This window comes from Bidens hawaiensis, unplaced genomic scaffold (assembly GCF_021521415.1).
Source record: "Bidens hawaiensis isolate Kalapana, Puna unplaced genomic scaffold, B.hawaiensis_p1.1 tig00022910_1, whole genome shotgun sequence".
Lineage (NCBI taxonomy): Eukaryota > Viridiplantae > Streptophyta > Magnoliopsida > Asterales > Asteraceae > Bidens > Bidens hawaiensis.
Window position 1 is genome coordinate 121,375 of NW_027493586.1, and position 23,870 is coordinate 145,244.

The window sequence follows — 23,870 nt, forward strand, 5'->3', positions numbered from 1 at the left end:
TTGGGGCACCCCCGGGTACCCCATTCGGGTGCACTAGATATCGATCTCCAAAAGCCCCTATCAAGTTGGGTTGGTCATTCTCCAAACCAATTAGGTTTAAAATTAACCCGAAGGGAGAGTGAGAGAAAGTAAGGATCATATGTGTTTTGATCGGTTGGAGATACATGTTTTACATTAAAAGAAAAAAAATAATATTTCACTCACCATTATCTCTATACACTCATATTATATCTTCATAAACTCGTTAACAATCACATGAGTCATGAGAATTGGGGCCCAGTGCCCTACATTATCGTTGGATTTACTTATTAACACAATTATAAATATCATAGTGAATTAAAACTTTAGCGGAAATATTAATATTTCAACCATAAGTTACAAAAGATAACATTCTTTTTTAAAACATTCAAATTGTCTTACTTAAATCAACATAAATAAAATATCATGTCTTCCTTCTCTAGATGTCAGCCACACAGTTCCTACCATGTTCCTTTCTTAAGCCAGCTCATTTAGCCTATTTACCAGAATGTACGTATACTAAAAGTCAGCTACGCTGAGTGAGTTTTAGTTAATCAGACAACATACATTACGTCCACATACTTACATATACGTATCCGAAGACACATACTACACACTTAATTCATACATACATAAGTACATACCTTCATTTTTAGCTTTATACTTTCAAATTTAACTTTATTTTACATACATACTTATACGTTTTAAAGATCCTTTCACCCTATAATCTCCCAGATATTATTAGGGTCTGCCACCATCTTTTCACATATATTATTAGGGTCTGCCACCCTCCTTTTATAGATATTATTAGCGTATGCCATCCTCATTTCACAGATATTATTAAGACCTGTCACCCTCCTTTCACATATATTATTTGGGTCTGGCATCCTTCTTTCACAGATATTATTAGGTCTGTTACCCTCCTTTCCATATAACCATACATACATTTCTTTATACATACACGCACACAAATACACACACACACACACTTCCATACATACTTTTAACCTTTTATATATCTTTCATACATCATTCTAAACATTCACATATCATAAACTTACCACTCAAGGTAAGTGTATTAACTAATCACATCAAGTATGCATACAGCCCCGAATTCATAACAAAGAAATAGGGCTAGAAACTCACTCGAGTCATGTTTCTTTCTGAGTTAACTGTAGTATCCCTCCTTAATTGTGCACGCCTAATTGTGTAACTATTATAGTAGCAATTAACTACTTCTAACTAGATCATACTACTGGGTTAGTGAAGCCCCTAACGAACGGGGGTCCGGGGGAAGCAACCTTGGTGCGCGGGGCGGCCTTAGAGGGCGGCAACCCCTAGCCCTGCTGGGGTTAAGCTGAAACGAATCGAATCGAATAAGGCTTCATTAAAAATTCATCAGATAAATGCATCATGAAACGAATCAAAATGAATTCGGAAACGAATCGAATCGAGTTTTCTTTAAACAAATCGAATTAAGAAACGAATCGAATTGAATTATGAAACGAATCGAATTATGAAACGAATCGAATCGAATTCTGAAACAAATCGAATCTACATCTGAAATGAATCGAGTTTTCTTCAAACGAATTGAATCGAGTTTTCTTCAAACAAATCGAATTCTAAAAAATTCGATTCAAAAGCTTGTTTTTCATATCTTTCCATTTTAATCGTTTTCTTCCATTCCCTTATGCCTGATTTGCAGATACAACGAGTTATGGGCCATAACAACTTCATCTACTCATTTTACACGATCTGAACATCACATGTACGTCCCGATTCATTCCAAACAACTTGTTTAAAATCAAGTTTATGTTTTTCTTACACCTTACAGTCCGATTTCTCATCCTACCAAAGCGTTTTGCCAAACGATATAAAATACACAACCTTTAAGCTAAAACCAATTACCTCTTGGTTTCGGGTTCGAGCCTAGATGCAGGTTTGAATGTGTTTCTTGCTTCGGATCTGGTTCAGCACTCGAATCTGACAATGATTCTTGTTGCTCGACGATGCAAGACTCGAAACCTACTCTCATTTAGCTCGGATTTGAATCCAGAAATGGAAAGGAGTGTTTGTGTGTGTTTTGAGTGTGTGTATGGAGGTTGGTGATGGAATCAGAGTTTTAGGGAGGCTTAAGGGTGTTTAAATACCCATAAGCCAATGTAACTAAGGTCTATTACCATCCCTTATTCCATTTTTTTATTTTCAAGCCCACACTCTATTATTATTATTAATTAACATAATTAAATAGTAACACATTAAGTAAACAAAATGCTTTTATATATTATTATTGAAAGTAGAATGTTAATCCATCTTATTCTCCATTTCTTAATTATTCTTCATTCACCCAACCACCTTAAGCGTCATTTTCTATCACATTATTTCCTACCTTGGATGTGATATTAACTTTGATCTACTTAGCATTTGTCAAAATACAGTCACTTGTATAATTGTATAAACCCATTATTACGAACAATATTTATTAACACCTGTATTTTAATAACTGAAGCTGTATAAAAAATATTAAACTTTTCTTTAGTTCATACTTATTAAATGAAGCATTCAACATTAAAGTGTAACGAGGCTGCAATTGAAAACCTATGTTAACATATATTTCTACTCAAATCAGATAGCATTTTCGTTTCAGAACTGAGTACTATAAAAACCACACAAGTATATATAAGTACGCTTTTATAAAAATACTAAAACTATAGAAAAAAAAATGATTTTCTCTCTCGCCACTCTTTCTTTGGTTTTATCTCTTGTTTTTTTATCTGAAACATTTGAAAAGAAAAAAAAGCATAATAGTGTGTGCATATTATGTAGTCTGTGTATTTAGAGAGAATGTTATCATTCTAGTATTTATTTTTTTTTTAAAATAAATCTCAAACAGATTAAAATCACAACAAATATATATAGTCAACTTATATAATTAATAATACAATGATTAAAAAGGTTTCAAACAATTCTCAACGTATTGTTAGTTCAAACTTCAAAGTTTTAAGTTATTATAAGTTCATAAATGTAGCCTGCAGGAAGAATAAACATATGCAAGTTGTGAATATGATTCCATGTGAATGAGCGCATATGCAACCAATTGAAGTAATTTACTAGCAAAGCTAGCTAATTACAAAGTCAACTCAACCTTCAATAAGTAGATCATAACCAAGAAAAAAAACACTTGCAAAAAACCAAAAAGAACAAAATAGAAAGATGGGGTGGACATTGAAGGAAGAACACTTGGATTTAATCCTGGTACCATCAGGATTGTCCATCATGTGTACTTATCATCTCTTCCTTCTCTATAGATACCTTAGACACCCCCAACTCACCACAATCGGCTACGAGAATAATAACAAGAACGGTTGGGTCCGAAAAATGCTTCTGGTATATCCTCAACCACTTATCTTGTCTTCTTCTACCTTAGATTTTGTTTGTGATTTTTTTTCTTTTATTATTAGCAAAGTTTTAATTATTTAAAGGGCAACAAGCAACTGCGCCTATAGCCCTTTATGAATAGCAAACTAAGTCGTTTAAAAATAACATTCATAGATCTTGTTAATATTTATTTGGTTTTCTTGTATTGATGCAGATTGAAACCAAAGATAGAGGGTTAGCTCTATCTGTTCTTGGTGGTCAATTATCAGCCTCAACTTCCTTGAGTTCAATATCTTTAGTTCTATGTTCTCTAATTGGAGCTGTCCTCAGTAATTCATCTGGTAACTTTTTTACAGACAGATTTATATTAGGGGACACAAGTCAATCCACCAGTTCCATCAAATACATCATGATCATATCCTGCTTTCTGCTAGCCTTTGCTTGTTTTGTACAAACTACAAGACACTTTGTGCATGCTGGTTTCCTAATAAGCATGCCAGCCGGTGATGTTCCGGTTGAGTGCATCCAAAAGGCGGTGATCCGAGGAAGCAATTTCTGGGTGGTTGGATTGCGCGCACTCTATTTCGCAACCACTTTGCTATTATGGATTTTCGGCCCGATTCCTATGTTTATTGGCGCGGTGGCTCTGGTGATGATCTTACATTTTCTGGATATTAATAAGGAACCTATGATTGGGTATGGAAGTAAGAGTGGTAATGGGGTTCTGAAGAAGATTCAGCAGGATGTAAATTCTGTAGTTGGAGGTTTTGAACACAATGGAAGGAAATAGAGATATGGAACTTTTATCTTTTGTTATTTCTAACCCATCTTTATCTTCTATGTTTCTTATGTCAATGCTTATGTTTCCCTTGCATTTCCTAACAATTTTAGTGGATAATGTTCATATATATTATTGTAAACCATGTATTTATGTAACTTGATTGAATTGTACGAAAGAGCTTATTTTCCGTTTTCGGTTTATGACAAATAATTTATAAAGAAAAGATATTTTGGGTTTATTAAAAAGGTTAGTGGTTATTTGATTTGTTAAATTGATTTATTTTAGTCTTAGAAAATAAATGGGTTATAATAAATATTAATTAATTTAGATGAGTCCGGTTTGTTCCAACCGAACAATTAATTAAGAAAACTAGTTTAACGAGTGGTTCGTTTTTTGGTCGGACACGAACCCGGTTATTGAGTCGGGTTTGTGAATAACATAATTTGGAAAAGATGAAGTTGTAAGTTAAAAAATGTTTGTTATTCATTTTTAGTTTGTAAAAATAAAAGTTGACTTTTAAACATAAATTTCATAAACCGAACATAAGCGAACCGATTACGAAGGATGATATGTCTCCATGAATGTCGTTTGGGTTGTCATCATGGAAACAATCGTTATGCGTAATGTTAAGAAATAAACATTACCCGGGGATTGGATCAAAAAGAAAAAGAAAATAATAATTCTTGAGCAATTGTCTTTTGAAAGTTAAACTTGAGACTAGGGAGAAATTGACAATCTTGAATGATTTTGAGTGTAAATTAGTTGTGCAAGGAATGTAGAGAATGAGTGAGCTTTATATAGGCTCAAAATCGTTAATAACAAGGCCAAGTGAGTTAATTTGATGGCTAGTCAAGAGGCTTGTCATAAGGCTTGAATTCATGGATTTTAACTAATTGAATGTTTAAACCCACTAAATGTCTTTGACTCAATTTTTTAAAAAAAGATAATATAATACTTAGAATTAAATTTGTAAAATCAAAAATAGTAAAACAACATTATAAACATAAAAAACATCATGAACATAAATACAAAAACAATTCACCATTTTATTAATAAATGAAGATCCGAAATATGTCAAAATTTTAAAATGGGTCGGGTTTTTGGCTTTCAAAAATGACGAATGTCACAGGGTTCACAACTTTTAGAAATTTCGTCCCAGAATTAAATTAAAAATAAAAAAAGAAAACAACTACTACATGGAATTTAAAAGTTTTAACCAACTATATATATGTATATATATATATGAAAAAATAAAATCATTAAATAAATAAATTAATAACACTGATCTTTGAATGACTTAAAAAAACGCCACAAATGGAATGTATGGCAAGAGCACTTATATATAGGATGTACCAGCGGCGTATCCAACTATGCACTTATCATACTGCATTTGTCTCGTTTCCCAAAATCATTCCAAGTTCCAAGTTACTCCACACAACCGAACTTATTATGTTTTCCATGCGAGGACTTTGATAATTACGTGTCAACCCATAATTACCTTTATCATCAGATGGTCTACATAATCCGTCCCAATGTGTGGGTTTTAAGATAAATAAATTCTTATATGAAAACTTGGAAATCAAGAACAATGAACTATAAGGATCAAAACTAATAAAAGATATATATAACCAAACCCTTGGGGTTAAGGATTATGCGAAAATATTAGGTAAAAATTAATAAACTAAACTATTGAAGTTTAACATAATAAAAAATGCTATTGGGGTTTAAAACGAACTAAATAATGTTATTAAGGTTAAAACGATATAACTGATGTTATTGAGGTTTAAAACAAAAACGAAACTATTGAAGTTAAAATGAAATAAGCGAATCTCTAGAGTAACACAAAATGATAAACATAATGAATGAAACATTAAAGCCATGAACATCGCAATAAATAAATAGAATATTGTGGGTCGAGAATAGCTGGGTGACTAACAACATATAACAAAATAAGTCTATACAACGTTGATTTCAAGAATAAACGACACTTTTGTTGTCAAAATATCAAAATAGATTAAGTTTTTTTTTTGGTCAATAATGACACGCTAAACAAGTGAAAATTTCATATAAAATAAAGTGTCAACATGAATAAATGCAACATTGAGATTATGAATAACAAAGTGAGCAGTTGAAACTTCGAGATTGAGAATAACAAAGTAAAACATTGAACTCAAATTAATGAAACATTAAGATCAAGAATAACAAGATGGTTCGATAAAACATTGAGCGAGAAAACAACCAAACAAATAATCAAAACAATTCATGTAAAGTAAATATAAAATGAACATGTGACTTCTACTAGATAGCTATAATCATAGTCCTGGTTATAAAAAACGATTCCGTTTAGAGGTAACCGGTAATGGATAGCCAAAGGTAGAAATACGGTTTCTATTAGATAAATATGTACACAACCATGTTCATAGTCCCAACTTCCACTAAACGATTACGTTCATGGGAAATCTATCGTAGACTGAGAGATTGAGGTAAAAAAAGTATACCAATTCGACAAAGCGACTATATGTATTATAAATGATGCATGTACTTGTGTGTTTCGTGCTTGAGAGTAAAAATGAACGACAATATGTCAACAATCAATAAATAACCAAACTCAAATACAAATTTCATAAAAACCTTCGATGAAATTAGATACATAATATTATGTCGATTATATCCAGATAGAATTATATATAAAAAAGAATGCATGAAGAGGAAGTTAAAGAAAAACAAAACGAAGCTTGCGATCTTTTCTTCTTGAAGGTAGTGGGTTTGAGGTATGAAGGCTAGGGTGAGGGCGGTGCCATGATTTTTAACTGAAACTCGTGGTCGTTGAGGAAGAGGGGAAGAAAAATGATTTTTAACATTCATTTTAATTCGTGAAAATTGGTCGCAAAACGTGATGCTTTATAATTCAAAGTTATAATTTCTTTATGATAATGAAAATCCTTAATTTAAGGCTTGCGAACTTTATGAAAATTTTTTTTATGTAAAATAAAGGATTCCCTTTTGGTGGTGTCCTTTGAAACTTTAGAGATAATCGTTAAATAAAATGTCCCATTTTGATAGAAATGTTAGTGATAATATAATAGTCTCATGAGCTTAGGACTTGTTTGAAACAAAAGATTTTATTTAAATATTTCATTTAACTTTGGAAAAATATTATATATAAAAAAATAATAATGGTAATAGTAATAATAATAGTGATGATAATAATAAGGAAAATTGGTTTTAAATAATCCAAACTATGCCCTATTGGTAAATATCAGTCCCAACTTTACACTTGCCTGCTGGCAGTACCAACTATTTGTGTATTTGTTTTTAACGGGCCGCGAGTAACGGATGTTAACTCCGTTAGTCTTTGTCTGACGTGGCCATCCTAGTTGGCAAAAACTTGATTACGTGGAATGTTACGTGGCTGCTGACTGTGTCCATCCCACCACTAAACCCATCATCTTCAACCTAATACTCTTTACAACCCCCAGCCACCATAACACCACCAGTCCACCACCCCTGCAACCATCTCCGGAACCCCGACCACCACCATGCCCATCCACATCAGCCACCACTGGAACTACCACATGCAACTGGCCAATTTTTCGGCCATCTTCTCCGACCCCCAACAAGCCAGAGTTCTACCCTAATCTTGTCGAAATTCACAAACCCAGATCCACCACTGGAACCCACCACCTGTAACTAGCCATCTCAATTCACCCCCACCAATTCTAACAACGCAACCGCCGGAGACGACCTTTCTCCGGCGATTGCGAACAAGATCTCGCCGTCTCATCCTTCACTGCCTCCACACACAGTCCACATATCCACCTGTCATGGATATTTCCCCTCACCGTCGTGATGTACGCCACCGTACACTCTTCCGTAACCACTATCTCCGCCGCAAAATAATCAAGCCAGATCCCCAATCTCGAGCCATATAAACCCTAACCCTAGAAAAAGAAGCAGATGATGAAGATTAATAGGATTAGGGTTTGATGGTAGGTGCTGGCAGGTAGTGGTGCTGGTGGTGGCAGGTGATAAGTGGTGTTGGAGGGCCGGTGGTGGTGGAGTTACTGGAGTAGAGAGGGAGAAGAGAAGAGAGAGATAGAGAGAGTGATTAGAGCGTGGTGGTGGTAATGGTAATGGTAATGGTGATTGTGTAATCAGCCACGTAAGCTTGATCTTGCCACGTATTTTCCATATAAACACGTTTTTGACACGTATGCATGCCACATCATCATCAGACTAACGGGGTTAATCCTCCGTTAGTCGCGGACCGTTAGAAACAAATACATATTTAGTTCGGACTGCCACCACACAAGTGTGAAGTTGTGACTGTTATTTACCAATAGAGCATACATAGTTGCTATTATTTAAAACCAATTTTCCTAATAATAACAATAATAATAGTATTGATATAATAATAATAATAAACCATTTGATTTGACTTAAAGTATTTTTGAAGAAAACCAACTTGGTTAAATACTTGTGAATCAGCTATTTTAAAATAGTCGAGGATTTTAAATTATAAGTGTAATGTGTTCATAATATAAATGAATGCTGAGAAACATGTGTGGTCTAAAAAAAATAATAAGTATGTTTGATGAGTAGGAAATGACTAAGTGTTGGCACAAGGCTAAGAGTGAGCTTCAAGTGGCTAGGGAATACGGTTTAGAGTGTTGCATGGCAAAACACAAGTTAGGCGTTCCGGAGCATTGTTGGTGTTCTCGGGTCAATATAATGTAGTAGGCTCGCAACATGAGCATATGGTAAAACATAATGTGTGGTAATTGGTTGAGTAATGAGTCGTGGAAATCATTTCGATATTGTGAGGCGATCAAGTGGTGACGTATAAGTGAGTTATACAAAGGTTGTGTGTTCCGTGTAGGGCTTTTTTTTTGTTGGGTTGGCTTTGGGTATATTGGGTTTGTGTTGGGTTTTAGATTGGTTAGGGCACAGATTTGGTGTTTTTGCTTGTTGTTGTGGTTGGTGTTGATAAGTTTTGATGCATTTAGGTTATCATGGTAGGAATAACGACTGCCTATTGCTTGAAAAGCTGTCACTTTACGGGTTGAGTTTCGAGGGCGAAGTCGAGGAAAATGAGAAGACATGTTGCGAAGCGGAAATGATTACTGTGATATGGGACGCAAATATGAAATTCGAATTACCAACCAAAATAAACACTACATGAAACATTCCTGAAATCTTAAATAAATATAATAAAATCACTTGAAGCAAAATTTGAATTCGAGATTGAAATGTCCGTGACCCAACATGGGTTTTCGCATTTCAATAAGAATTTCATAAATAATCAAATTAAAACTATATCATATTTGAAATTAGAATATCCATGAACCACGATGGATTTTCGTATCCCAATACAAACTTAATATAAACAGTAAAATCAAATTAAAAATCGAGTGTTCATGTATCACAATGACATTTCGAAATTTATGTTAAACCAAGATAATAACTAAATAAAGAAAACAAATTGAAACTCGACTATTCATGTAACACCATGACTTTTTGAATTTCAATTAAAACCATAATAATAAATGAATATATAAATAAAGAAAACGAATTGAAACTCGACTACTCATGTATCATCATGACTTTTCAAATTTTCACTTAAAACAATAATAATAAATAAATAAATAACTAAGGAAAACGAACTAAAAACTCGACTATTCATGTATCACCATGACTTTTCGAATTTTCAATTAAAACCATGAATATATAACTAAAGAAAACGAAATGAAAACTCGGCTATTCATGTATCACCATGACTTTTCGAATTTTCACTTAAAACAATAATAATAAATAAATAACTAAGGAAAACGAATTAAAAACTCGACTATTCATGTATCACCATGACTTTTCAAATTTTCAATTAAAACCATGAATATATAACTAAAGAAAACGAAATGAAAACTCGACTATTCATGTATCACCGTGACTTTCGAATTTCCAATTAAAACCATAATATAAACAATTGTGTATTTGGAATCATACATTGCATGTACCACCATGACTTGTATGCAATTTTTAAGAGTAAGAGTGAAACCACTTTTTATTCACAAAGGAAAATAATCACGTTTGATAACTTAAAGTAGTAGTTCGTATGACGTTTGGTATGGTATATTTTGGTCTAATAAGTTTCAGCACCCATTCCGAACCCTCCAAGTAAGCAACCATGTCTCGAGGTTGATTGTGATTTATAGGCATTGCTTATCCTTAAGTTTAATACTACGGTGTCAAGGGTTCGAAAAACAAGTGTATCCTTCTTCCAGTTACTACATACCCGTCGAGTAAAACCATCATTAATGAAAACGAAAAATCGAAATATCGAAACACGAATTATTACATTAAACATCACAAATTCTTTGAAAAATATAAAAGATTACAAAATTGCTTAGGCATAAGCCATAGAGTTTGTTTGTGAGTATATGCAAATGCGGCGTTATAAAATATTATAAATATAGTTGAAGCATATGAACAATCTTAAAAGATGCGTGCACATAGCACATATGGTATACATGCAATTGGGGCCCTAAAGATAAACTGTAACTATTCTAAGTCGTTAGGTCTAACCACATATCTTATATTCACGGCTCTAATACCAATTTGTAACACCCCGGCTTTAAGCAGAATACGCCCGGGTGCAACGTACAGATCACTCATAAGCTCGTAACACTATTAATAGTGACAATTTATTTATTTTATTTCATAATTTCACAAGTACACAATAAATAGTTTGATAATGAGACAAAAATAACATCACATCTAAATGAAGCAAATATTATTCATTGAAATAATCCTAAGGTATAACTAATTTTCTTGTCATGTCACTTCATAGTATCAACCTACAGCACGTTTAAAATAATATATTTTTTCAACAACACATGTTGGTGAGTTTTCATAAGTTTTTGCGTATATAAATATATATATAAAATGTGTGATTCAAGGATCGTCATGCAATAAACATTCAAATATAATGTAAATGAAATCAAATAGTGTCGTCCTCCCGTTCATTTAGCCGAAGCCGCAGAAATCAAGGAAATGAGAACCACCTTACGTAAACAACCGAAGTCGTAACGTTAGACGGCGCAGGTACGTCTCGTAGGACCCTCCCACTATGTGTATGCGTTTGCGTAACTTCCACCATAAAAACAGTAAATACGTTGCAAGCAAGTTCACGTATAATCATAAACAATATGCAAGAATAATATTAACATGTACGATAAATGTGAATCGTTTTATAAATAAGTGCATGACTAACGAAATAAAAACTTTTGACATGCTACACCCCAAAAATATTAAAAGAGTTAAAAAGGGGTTATGAGAAACTCACAAGTAAAGTAAGCGGGTCAAGAGCGAAAAATGCCTTTAAGCAAGTGAACCGACAAAGTTCGGTTCAACGAACGACCGTAGATAAATAAATAGCTGGGTTTAAAAAGAATTTGCGAAAAGAAAATAATTTGGCGAGGACGTTCGGTTTATGACAAAATAATTTATAAAGAAAAAATATTTTGGGTTTATTAAAAAGGTTAGTGGTTATTTGATTTGTTAAGTTGATTTATTTTAGTCTTAGAAAATAAATGGGTTATAATAAATATTAATTAATTTAGATGAGTCCGGTTTGTTCCAACCGAACAATTAATTAAGAACACTAGTTTAACGAGTGGTTCATTTTTTGATTAGACACAAACCCGGTTATTGAGTCGGGTTTGTGAGTAACATAATTTGAAAAAGATGAAGTTGTATGTTAAAAATGTTTGTTCTTGATTATTAGTTTGTAAAAATAGAAGTTGACTTTTAAACATAAAATTCATAAACCGAACATAAGCGAGCCGATACCGAAGGATGATATGTCTCCATGAATCGTTTGGGTTGTCATCATGGAAACAATCGTTATGCGTAATGTTAAGTAATAAACATTACCCGGGGATTGGATCAAAAAGAAAAAGAAAATAATAATTCTTGAGCAATTGTCTTTTGAAAGTTAAACTTGAGATTAGGGAGAAATTGACAAGCTTGAATGATTTTGAGTGTAAATTAGTTGTGCAAGGAATGTAGAGAATGAGTGAGCTTTATATAGGCTTAAAATCGTTAATAACAAGGCCAAGTGAGTTAATTTGATGGCTAGTCAAGAGGCTAGTCATGAGGCTTGAAATTATGGATTTTAACTAATTGAATATTTAAACCCATTAAATGTCTTTGACTCAATTTATTAAAAAAAGATAATATAATACTTAGAATTAAATTTGTAACATTAAAAATAATAAAACAACATTATAAACATAAACAACATCATGAACATAAATACAAAAACAATTCACCATTTTATTAATAAATGAAGATACAAAAGATGTCAAAATTTTAAAATGGGTCGGGTTTTTGGCTTTCAAAAATGACGAATGTCACATCGATCCTCATGTTCTTTCATGACCCTAGGCTTGTGAGAGATTAACGCAAAGAGACTAGCCATTAGAGATGAGAACGGTACAATACTTGTATCCGATTATACCACTTTGCTTCCCCCCCCCCCCTCCCCCTCACCCACCCACAAAAAAATCTCCAACGATCTTGGTATCGGTACAAGTAACAAATAAGCTGAAATCGGTTCGTGTAGCGATCCAGGTACCAAATAGGCTAAACTGGTACATGTAGCGGCATTACTAATACCACAACCAAAACATAAAGTGAAAACCAATAAACCATAATACTTCAAAAATCGTAATACGTTCAATGTTAAATGATATATAGGTTTTAAATAAAAGAAAAGATGACTAAAATGAGGGAGACTCGCCATTCAGGTTTATAAAGTATTATGTAGAGTATGGTCAAAATAAAAAGTTCATTTTAAAAAGTGTAAAATGCAGAGTTTAAAACATACGGCATCTTATAACACACCATTTTCTTCTTTTATGACAAAAAAAAATGTTACAATTTATAACACCATGCTTTTTCAACTAGATTTGATCTCAATCCTTATAACAAACTAGATCTAGTCATCCAACAATCTACGTCTCTTCTTACTTCTTATAAAGCACTCCCTTCCTATAACTCCAGCAATATAATATGGATTTTAGAAGGTAGAATGGTATTTCGACATTTCGTTAATTTTGTTGTGACATGGCTCATGTTGCAAGTGTATTTTAATTCTCCCACCATTCGGTATATATGTTTGATATCATTTAAAACTATATTTATAAAGAAACTTAAAACGTATAATTTTACAACAATGAGAAAAAAACAACCGTAGTTCAAACATACTAATTACATTAATATTCTTCAAACTAATTAAAAGTTTAAATCCGAAAATTCATGACAAAAAGATTTAGGTTAGTGTCATATTTAATTTATGCATTAACCAGATCATACGAACTAGCAACTTATGGTTATTAACATGTTGCCTGCTCATGATTGTGCACATATTTATAACACGATTAAACCATGTAAATGAAAAACATACACTGTGCTTTATTTTAAATAATTAAAATTAGTATGCTAGACTTCATCATTTCTCTTTATTGATACACGAATCTTTAAACTATATTATATTATAAACATGAGATATAAAGTAGTTATACATACAAGTCGTATTCATGTTTGATACTTGTGCTAAGCGTGTCGACTCTAACCTGTTTAACACGATAAGACTTGCTTTGACGGCCCTAATGTTGGTTTATTATTTGTCTTTTGATTTTTAATTAACACTCTTGATGAAGATTGAAAGCCACTGTTCTAGCCCAGAACTTGATTTGTGCCTTCATGTCTTCTGATGAACCCTTATCAGCCCATCCTCCTGAAATTGTTGGTGAGCCATCATTAATGTTCTTTCCTATCTTAATGGAGCTTTTGTTTCTGTTCCTCTTGCTCATGCTTTCCACTTTCCTCATGTTCATAACCTTTTCTTGATTTGTTTCAGCTTCTTCTGTCAAGTATCGCGGTAAACAGGAGCTTCCTCTCATAATCTGCATAAGAAATATTTTTAATCAAAATCATATATTATAGAGTTTATTGAAACAAGAGTTTATCATATAAAGATTATAACATCTATGGAGTACATGTTTGTTAGCATTTATCTTCTTGTATTAATTATCTTTCCATATATTATAATTAACACAACATCTAATTATCCTTCTGGTAAGAAAAAAAAATATATATTACGCATCGACCGTAAAGTTTTAAAAACAAAGAAACAAATTGCTTTAAATTTTAACTTTAGCTTGAGTGATCGTATTAGCGATATATCTCTAGATATAAATTGATCAGTTTATCTAACATTAGAGACTTAGAGTTGATCATATATTATTGAGTTATGATATAAGTTTTTATTTATCGTTGGGAATTTGGTAACATTATCTTCTTGTATTATCTCTATTTTATTATGTTTCTTAGAAAGAATTATTTTGAACAATATTCCAACATTACATCCTACTTTTGTGGAGTATACATATGCACACCAATCTAATACTTATCAGACTGACTTGAATAACATTACAAGAAAGAAACTATTTCAAGATGATATGTACATATATATACCTTAGTGGTTTGTTGAGGAGTAGACATATGTGAAGAGTTGAGAGATGCTTGCCTAATCAACCTTCCCATCTTGAACTCATTCTCATCATCTTCAATGTCATCAACTTCATCTTTTCCCATCTTCTGGATGAAATCAGTACTCGAGCTTGGTGTTTGTGACGGAAAGCTCGAGTATTCTTTTTGACCATTCGATGTTTCATCGATCAAAGTTTCTTGATTTTGAACATCAGGAGAATGAGACATGTTTTGTTTTATTTGGATAGAGCAAAGTGTGTTGTAGGAGAAGGTGTTGTATTATATAAAGGGTTGTGATCACCAAGTACCTTGCATTTGCCAATGAACGTATAAGCCAACATATAGTATGAGGTCTTGAAAACTTGTGGTGAAAGTTAGCTGCAAACGAGATGATTGTGATTGGAGGTAGCAAGTGGGCCATGTAGGTTTGATATTGTTGCGAAATTAAATGAACAAGTAATATGTGGTGTCTAACGTTTTAGTGAATTTACAATAATATTTATCATAAATATTTGGTATTTTGGTTCACAATTTTAGCTATGGAATTACACATATATTCTTTGAGATATAACTCACATTTAAAAGAAAACCGATGTAAACAATTTATTTGGTTTCAATGAACATGATATAGCATTGGATTTTTAGTAAGAAACCAAGTTTTATTGCATTAAAGAGTGTAATATAAGTGATCGTTTTTTTTTTCAAGCAGACGAGTTATTTTAATTTCCCATGTTGCAAAATTAAGTACAACTTTGCAACTATCGACCGAATTATAGAGATATTTTGTTGAACTTCTAGCCGATTAGAGAATTTATTAATTAATAATGATAGATTAATTAAGAACAGAATTAGTGGTGTAAAGTGTAAACATAAGCTGTTAAAAAACATATGTAGGTTATATATATGGATCCATCAAAATCCAACTTTTTTTTCTCACCTTTTTACTTAAGAACTTTAGAATTATTTACTTTACAAGTTGGATGACAAAGTTGGTAAATTCATAAACTCCATAAAGTTCGATAGTTGTAAACATTTTATGATGTATATATATGATTTCAGGTCCGATAATTCAAACCAGTTAGTCTCCTCAATAGTCAATATTATGTTCACTTTAATTATAACATCTTTTAAAAAGTGTTTAAACTAAATTGAAAATGTTGATTGTGTGAAGGGCCCGATTATCCACAAATTACATCAAATATATGGTGCCATTTGTTCACATCAGCGGAAAAACACTCATAATCGTCCAGAATATTACAATGGGGAGGTGTTCTTAATTATGTTAGTTTTCATACATAACTTTAGTGGAAGAGTTTCTTATACAAATCACATGGACACCCTTAACTCCTAACTTAGTGCATGTGTATGTCGTACTTTCAAAGTATGATATCCATACATAGACGTGCTTATAAATTTTAACACTCTAAAAGTACCACGTGTTGATAATTAGGCTTGCCGGACCATTCTATTAATTATTTTTAAAATTTGGTTAACCTAACAAAGAAAAATCAAGCTTTTAGTGTAGGTACTAGCTTCATGGTTAATAAAAAAGCCAAAATTACAAAATATATTATTTCTCAAACCAAATATTCATATTTAAACTTTATATAATATATAAAAAGAATGTCATTTTACAATTGATTTGAATAAAAAAAAAATAATACTAGCAAAATTTCTCAGTAAATTCTTTTAAACTTTATATATATATATATATATATATAGTTGCTTGAAATGGTATGAGAAACATTTATAACTAAGAACTTTAAAAACTATTTTAGACCATAAAAAATCTCTTTTATGAAAAAATATAAAGCAAAAAAATGCAAAAATAAAAAAAGTAAATAAACCAAAACGTTTATCTAGCATTTCGGTTTTAATAAAATAATAATAAAATAAATTTTTTTTTGGTTTAGCTAATTTATACATATACGTGTAATACTATAATAAAAATAAAAATAAAATTATAAAGCCAAAAAAATGCATAAATAAAAAAGTAAAAAAAAATAAAACGTTCATCTAGCATCCCGATTTAAAAAAAAAATGAAAATTTTATGGGTTTGCTAATTTATACATATATGTATAATACTTATTTTTTTAATTTTATACATATATGTACATACATGTTATTTTTTATACACATATATGCAATTAAGATAAATAATAATGTACATATGTATATATTTTGTAACTGGATATTAATGATAATATATATATATATATATATATACATATATATATATATATACAATTAGCTTATTTTTTTAAACCGGGATGCTAGATAAACATTTTGATATTTTTCCTTTTTAATTTTTTCGATTTTTTTATTTTATAATTTTTTTTAAATAAGTTTTGGAGGAGTTTATATATAAATTTGAAAAATCATTTGAATTAGAGAAACTCTTTGAAATCCAGTGTATCAATCATTTTTTTATTTTCTTTATTTGTTAACACAATATAATATATGTTTTCATCATGTAACAAATAAAAATAAAAATAAAAATAAAAAATAATTTACCTACAAGTTATGCTATGTGCAACATTTTTATTTTTACATATGTAAGAATCAAAATTTTGCGTATAGTATAACTCGTTGGTAAAATAATTTTTTTATTTTATTTTTGTTTTACTTGATAATAAAATAAATTACATGATGTTACAAAATAAAAAATTGTTACATTGAATTTTCAAGAGTTTTCTTAAGTTAAGAGGGTTTTCAAATTACACATCATATATATATTTATAGTTTTTTCAAATTACATGTTAATGAATTATGGGAAAAAAACATAAATTTTAATACTAAGGGCAAGAAACATTCAAATCACATTTATACATATACTTTTGAAATATATAATATGTTACCGTACATGACTTACGCGAGTTTACACCATCGATTTCAAAAAACATGTGGTGGCAATATTGTAAATTTCATCAATTCTGAATTTGTCCTAATCAGTCGTCTGTGTGCATCAGTTCGTTTACTTCATGATTTATGTTGATCTTAAACCTGCAGCTTTGGATTCGAAGATTTCAAATTAGGAAAATTTTGAACTTAACGTGAATAGAGGATTCATAGGTTTAATTAGATGAAGAGTGATCTAAAATTTAGCAAGGAAATCATTCTTAATCATGTAGAAATCGTAAATCGATCCTCATATCAACTATAATTTTCTGAACTAAACATGAATTTGAAAGTTACAAAGTGTTTAAATGTGCAGTGTGTATTTTAGTCTGAACGTTTCAATGTACAGTGAGTAATTCATTTTTGGTCAGAAATTTGTTCTGAATGTCTTAGTTTTTTGCTTGAACGTTTTAAGTGTGTAATTAGTTTTGGTTAGAAGTTTGTTTTGAATGTCATAGATTTTTGCTTGAACGTTTTAAATGTACAGCGTGTAATTTGTTTTGGTCAAAAATTTGTTCTGAATGTCTTAGATTTTGCTGGAACGTTTAAAGTTTGTAATTAGTATGGTCAAAATATTGTTCTGGATGTTTTAGATTTTTGTCTGAACGTTTTAAATGTACTATGTGTAATTTGTTTTAAGTGTGTAATTAGTTTTGGTCAGAAATTTGTTCTGAATAGATTAAATTTGTGCAAAAATGTTTTAAGTGTGTAATTAGTGTAACATTCGTCAATTTTCGGACCCGAAAACCCGACTCGTTAAAATTTTTATTATTATTTATTTATTTATTTTTCTTTTTCTCTTTTTCTCTCCTTCCCTCCCACCATCGGCCAACACTTTTCTTTTGCATCATTACCCACGATTTGAGGCCTGGAATCACGGAATTGACTTTGTATAAACGTTAAGTGATAAAAAGCGCGTCCAAATCATACCTTAATTGTGTTAATCAACAACCAATTGACAGCTCAATGCCAAAAACGAACCACGAACCATTCGATTCCTAAAACCCTATATAAACTCGTTTATATTTCAACTAAACTCGTCCACACCTCACTCAAGCTATCACGACCTAAACCCCTATACTTAATTAGATCAGTTCACTCGTTATAACTCGTTCATTCATCCCTAAACCGCCGGCCCTGCTTGATCTCGTTCAGCCACCTCTGATCGTTGTTAGAAGTAATTGTATACATGGTTAGAATCGCGATCCAGTGTTGACTAAAAGCCCTAAGGTTTATTGGATAAACATTAACAGATTTGGATCAATTGAATTCATTAGGGTTCTTAGCCAAATCTGTTGATGTTTGCTTATGTTTATATTATTTGGGTTCTGGGTATTGTTGCAAGATGTTGGATGGCTCAACTGGTTAAGACACTTGAATCCCGGTGTGGAGGTCCCGGGTTTGACTCCCTGCCACCCCGTTTTACCTTCATTTTTTTAGTATTTTGTTAAAATAATCAATTCCAATGATTTTAAAACCTTAATAAATGATAAATAATTTATATCTTATTAAAACCAACATATTAACTCGTTGTTTTTCGAATCTCGTTTAAAACTAGATATATATACATATATCTATGTATATATAAACATATGTATAATGGTTATTAAAAGTTCATAAGAGTTTTTGTAATGAATATTTAAAAAGATTTTGGTTATTTAGAATACGTAAATTAAGGTATATAATTATTATTTTACATAATAATTTGGCTAAGTAATTTATAAACAAATGGAATTTTTATAAATATTTATTGTTACCGCTTTAATAATATAAGTATGAATATTTTATAAACAATTATATGTTATGCAATATTAATTTATAAGTAATCTTTTTTTTATCATAAACTTTAAATAAAATATGCTATACGATCAATACCCGTTCATATCTCGTTTCTCTCTTAGTCCATCTGTTAATTTGTAGTCTTTCCCGTTATTACACTTGTTAGGATTTGACTTTGCTACCTCTCGAGCGCGGCGCTTATTCTCCTACCAATCTTAACGTATTAATTTATTTGCTTATTCTCTAAAGGTGAGTTTACATATCCTCCTTTTTCATCTTTTAAATTTTGGGGGTGACATGTATACCCTATTTACATTACACTTTTTTATTCTACATCTATTCAAATCACAATTCAATATATGTTTATGTGTGATTATTGATGCTCTATGAAAATGCTCTATGTGCTTAATTGTTTATTTTACGTTTGGTAGTTGGTATCTCATTCTCATCTATCCTCATCTAGTATGATCACGCATTTACCCAAGTACTATTGATTTCGTATCAATAAGAACGGGTCCACATCTATTTAGTTGTTTACATTTTCATAAGAATTGTAATACTCATAATTTACATATGAATTGTGGTTTCTCTCTCTCTCTCTCTATATATATATATATATACATAAAACTAAAACTTATGTATTCTCACCAACATTCGTGTTGACAAACTCTATTTTCATACATGTTACAGGTACGAGTATGGTATTATTCAAGATTAAAGACAATAGTTTGACCTTAGGATATTATTCAACATATAATGTAATTGTTATATTTATTGAACTTGTGTACGTGTTTAATGTTAATGAAATTAAATATTTATTGTCACTTAAATTAGTGTCTTTTCAGCTACTGTCCAATCAATACGTTACGCTCTGGCATGTTCCGCCGCCTTTGGTCTGGGTGTGACAATTAGTTTTTGTCAGAAGTTTGTTCTTAATGTCTTGTAATTTTTCTTTAACATTTTAAGTGTGAATTAATTTTGTCAGAATTTTGTTCAGAATATCTTAGATTTAAGTGTTCGATGTGTAATTCATTTTTCACACCCTGTTTTTAAAGCCTGCACATATTATCTCTATATTGCAATATTATTATCCACTTTTCCCAACCCCAATTATAGCTCATGTCACACCTGACCTTAGGGCCTAGACATATGACCAACAGTTGGTACATGTTATAACATCACATAAATTTCGGGTCAAAAATGTCAAGTTTACAAAATAAAAGGACCAATTCTGCCAATTTCCAATCTCCAGGGGCTAAAATGTAAAATCTAATTTATTAACCCATCGCGCTATGCGACAGGGTCAAGAAAGACACCCATCGCGTACCGCGATGGGGTGTCTGACACACACTGACACGTGTGCCACGTGGCACACGGTGGCAACGCCTGCTGCCACGTGTCACCACGTGGCAACACGTCCGCCACGTGTCTCCACGTGTGGCGGCGCCTGCCACGTGTCGACACGTGGCAGGTCTACCCGCTGACTCACCAACCCTATATCGTGATACGCGATGGGGGAGCCAGGGATCCCATCGCGTACCGCGATGGGATCCGGTTGTGGCTATAAATAGGGCAGCTACGGGATTTCATTCTCACACCTCAATTACACACACTTACTCTCTCTAGCTTTCTCTCACTACCTTGAAGTTCGTGCCAACAATCCGTCTCGATAAACGTGCCCCGATACCTCGTTTTTCATGCCCGTTACCTCGATTTCCCTGCCACTCCCCGACATTCCGAACAAGAAAGAAGTGCTGCCCGACGACCCGGTAATTTCCTTGAAGTACCTGCCATCGGTGTCTCGAAAAGTGTGCCAAGTTGAGGGAAGGAGTTTTGCAAGGAAAGAGTATTGATTGAGCGGCGTCGAAGTGCTGCCCAAGTGTCTAGGGTGTTGCCAAGCCAAGCAAGGTAGGCATAATGTCCGACCAAAATAATAATAAAATATAATAAAGACTTAATGCCTAAGTCGGAATTATACTCGATGAATATAAAAAGAGAAAATAAATAACAAAGAAAAGAAAGAAAAGAAATAAAATATATATATATATATATGAGTATATATATGTATAAATATTCTTTGTTATAAAATATATTATGTAAGTGTAATGAGTATACTTAAATAATAAAGAAAGAAATATGTTTCTTAATGAAGAAGAAACGTCTGGTTTTTATAAATAAACTAAAGGTTTATTAATATTACTTTTCAACTAAAGGTTTTAAAGTAAAAAGGGATTATGAACTAAAGGTTCATCGAGATAATTAAGACTAGAGGTCTTAAAGCCGGATCGTGTATCCGACTAATGAATGTTATACTCCTACTATAGGTGTGAGATAGCGAAGGAAAGACATACGGACGGTGTTGGAAGCCGATCCCATTGAAAGGTGAATACGCCCCACTTTTACAAACTTGTTTTCAAACAAACAAACGTGTTATGTGTAGAACTTTACATGAGGCTACGTGTCTCTAAAAACATTATAAATAAGAGTATAAGCCAGCCCTCAGGCTATTTTGTCTGGATCCTTACATATGTGGAACGCGGTGGGCACATCGCACCACGCTTGGTCACGACCTCCAGCCACGATGGGCCGGACCTAAGTTACGTCCGAGTGGGGAATGGCCATGTGTATATTTATGGTACCTAAGTTATGTCATAAACGCTGCGGTGTTTCGCTGAGGTGACCTGGTGCAGAGACTCGAGTTTATGATGATTGTTTTAACTTGATTATTCCTAAGCAAAGATGGGCCGAGACTTACGTGGTCTCGAGGGGTAATTAAGTAAAGAAAATATTTTAGCGTCAGCATATTCACCAGCATTCATTGCTGACGTATTTTAATAACATTTTGCATGTAATCAAGATTAGAGCTTCAAGGACGAAGAAGCTCTAGAATCCGATAGCTCGGATAATTTTGTACAAATATTAAAACATGGTGGTTTTGTAAACTATAAACAAGTAAATACTAAACGAGACTTTTGTTTCGTCTTTTGTAATGTAAATATTTTATATTATCGATCCTTATGTTTTTATAAATACTTCCGCTATAACCCGTTACTCTGATTTATTTACAAATATGGTACCAACTATGGATCATACCCCTAGGCCTAGAATGGGGGTGTGACAGGTTGGTATCAGAGCCATCAATTTTAGCGAATTGGGTATCATAAAACAATACCAAGCTTCGATTCAAGCATAGGAAATATTTACTTGTTTATTTGAATAGGGATAAGATTGGTTGGTAACCTTTTCTTTCCCTCTCCTCAATCTAAACCACCAATCAAAGATGTCTTATTAGAAGTTAATGGAATATTATGATAAGGAAGCAAGAAGAGCAAGGAAGTATTACAAATTTCCACAAGGCATCATGAGTAAAAACTACTTCGAGTCATTTTTCAACGAGGAACACAATCAAAATCCCAATCCAAGTCCAATCTACCACCTTGACAACACTCCACACGAAATATATAAACCACCAAGGCATTCAAGCTATCATTTGTCAAGTCTACCTATGTACCAACCATCGGAAGTTCCGATATATTACCCATCGGAGACTCCAACTTATCAACCTTCGGAAATACCACAACAATTCCCGACCGGATATGTACCACCAAATCCACATCCTTCGTATGCTTTCCTCTCAAATTTACCAATAAAGGAGGAACCAAAATATTCTTCATCCGACTGGATGCAATGCCACTCCGATCAACGAAGGTGGTATACCGGCACTTCAACTATGGATACTGCGAATTCTCACATCAACAAGGAAGGATCATCTAGCAAACCCAAGATGAGGGTGACTATGCCATACGAGAAGATTCACATGCCGGAAATGACCAAGGAAAGAATTAGAAGAGGAACCGGAAGAGGAAACCGACCCCGAAGAATATCCGGACAATCCAAATGAAGTAACCACACCGGAAGAAGAACAACACTCCACCCCAAGCTATGATTCTGTTGATCCATACATGAAATTTCTCCAGGAACTCAAGGGTAAGGCGTCATCAAGCTTCCCACCATACCAAGGTGAGATTCCATCCCTTGAAGAGCAAGCAAAAGAAATTCAAGAACAAAATGAGGCTGCCAATGCTTTCTTCAATTACCAATCTGATGAGACGACAACTCCATACCCTGATCCAAGAACCACTACGATATTGTGATGATGGGTTACCGCGACCCACCTCCAAGATATGGGTATCCGACTGACATGCCTCAGGAGGAGCATTTGGATCGAGCCTTGCACGAAACTGATGACCTTAAGAAGAAGATTGCTATGGATGAGAAGAAAAAGAAGAAGATAGGAGAAAAGCTTTTTCGCAAATGCAACAAGTTGACAAGGGTAGTGAAGAAATTTATGAAGGACTAAGTGGATAGTAATGATGGTATGTTCGAAGAATGAAGTTTATACGTGTAATATAGTTTGTATGTTATGTGTGAAGTATGTATAATATGTAATAAGGATAGGAC

The 23,870-nt window shown here is 32.6% G+C and overlaps 1 protein-coding gene across 1 annotated transcript; it reads right to left on the minus strand.

Annotated features, from left to right (window-relative positions):
• Positions 1 to 13,858: 13,858 nt before the first annotated feature.
• Positions 13,859 to 15,346, minus strand: LOC143566554 (uncharacterized). Its single transcript, XM_077053224.1, has 2 exons — positions 14,717 to 15,346; positions 13,859 to 14,145 (listed from the first exon to the last, which is right to left on the minus strand). The coding sequence occupies exons 1-2, from the start codon at positions 14,957 to 14,959 to the stop codon at positions 13,882 to 13,884; spliced, it is 507 nt and encodes a 168-aa protein (XP_076909339.1). The 5' UTR covers positions 14,960 to 15,346; the 3' UTR covers positions 13,859 to 13,881.
• Between the last annotated feature and the right edge of the window lie 8,524 nt (positions 15,347 to 23,870).

Bases quoted from the DNA above. Each gene is read 5' to 3' on its own strand.
- LOC143566554 (XM_077053224.1), bottom strand. From the start codon at position 14,959: ATGTCTCATTCTCCTGATGTTCAAAATCAAGAAACTTTGATCGATGAA. The intron at 14,146-14,716 runs GTATATATATGT...TTTCTTATGCAG, and splicing joins CTCCTCAACAAACCACTAAG to ATTATGAGAGGAAGCTCCTG.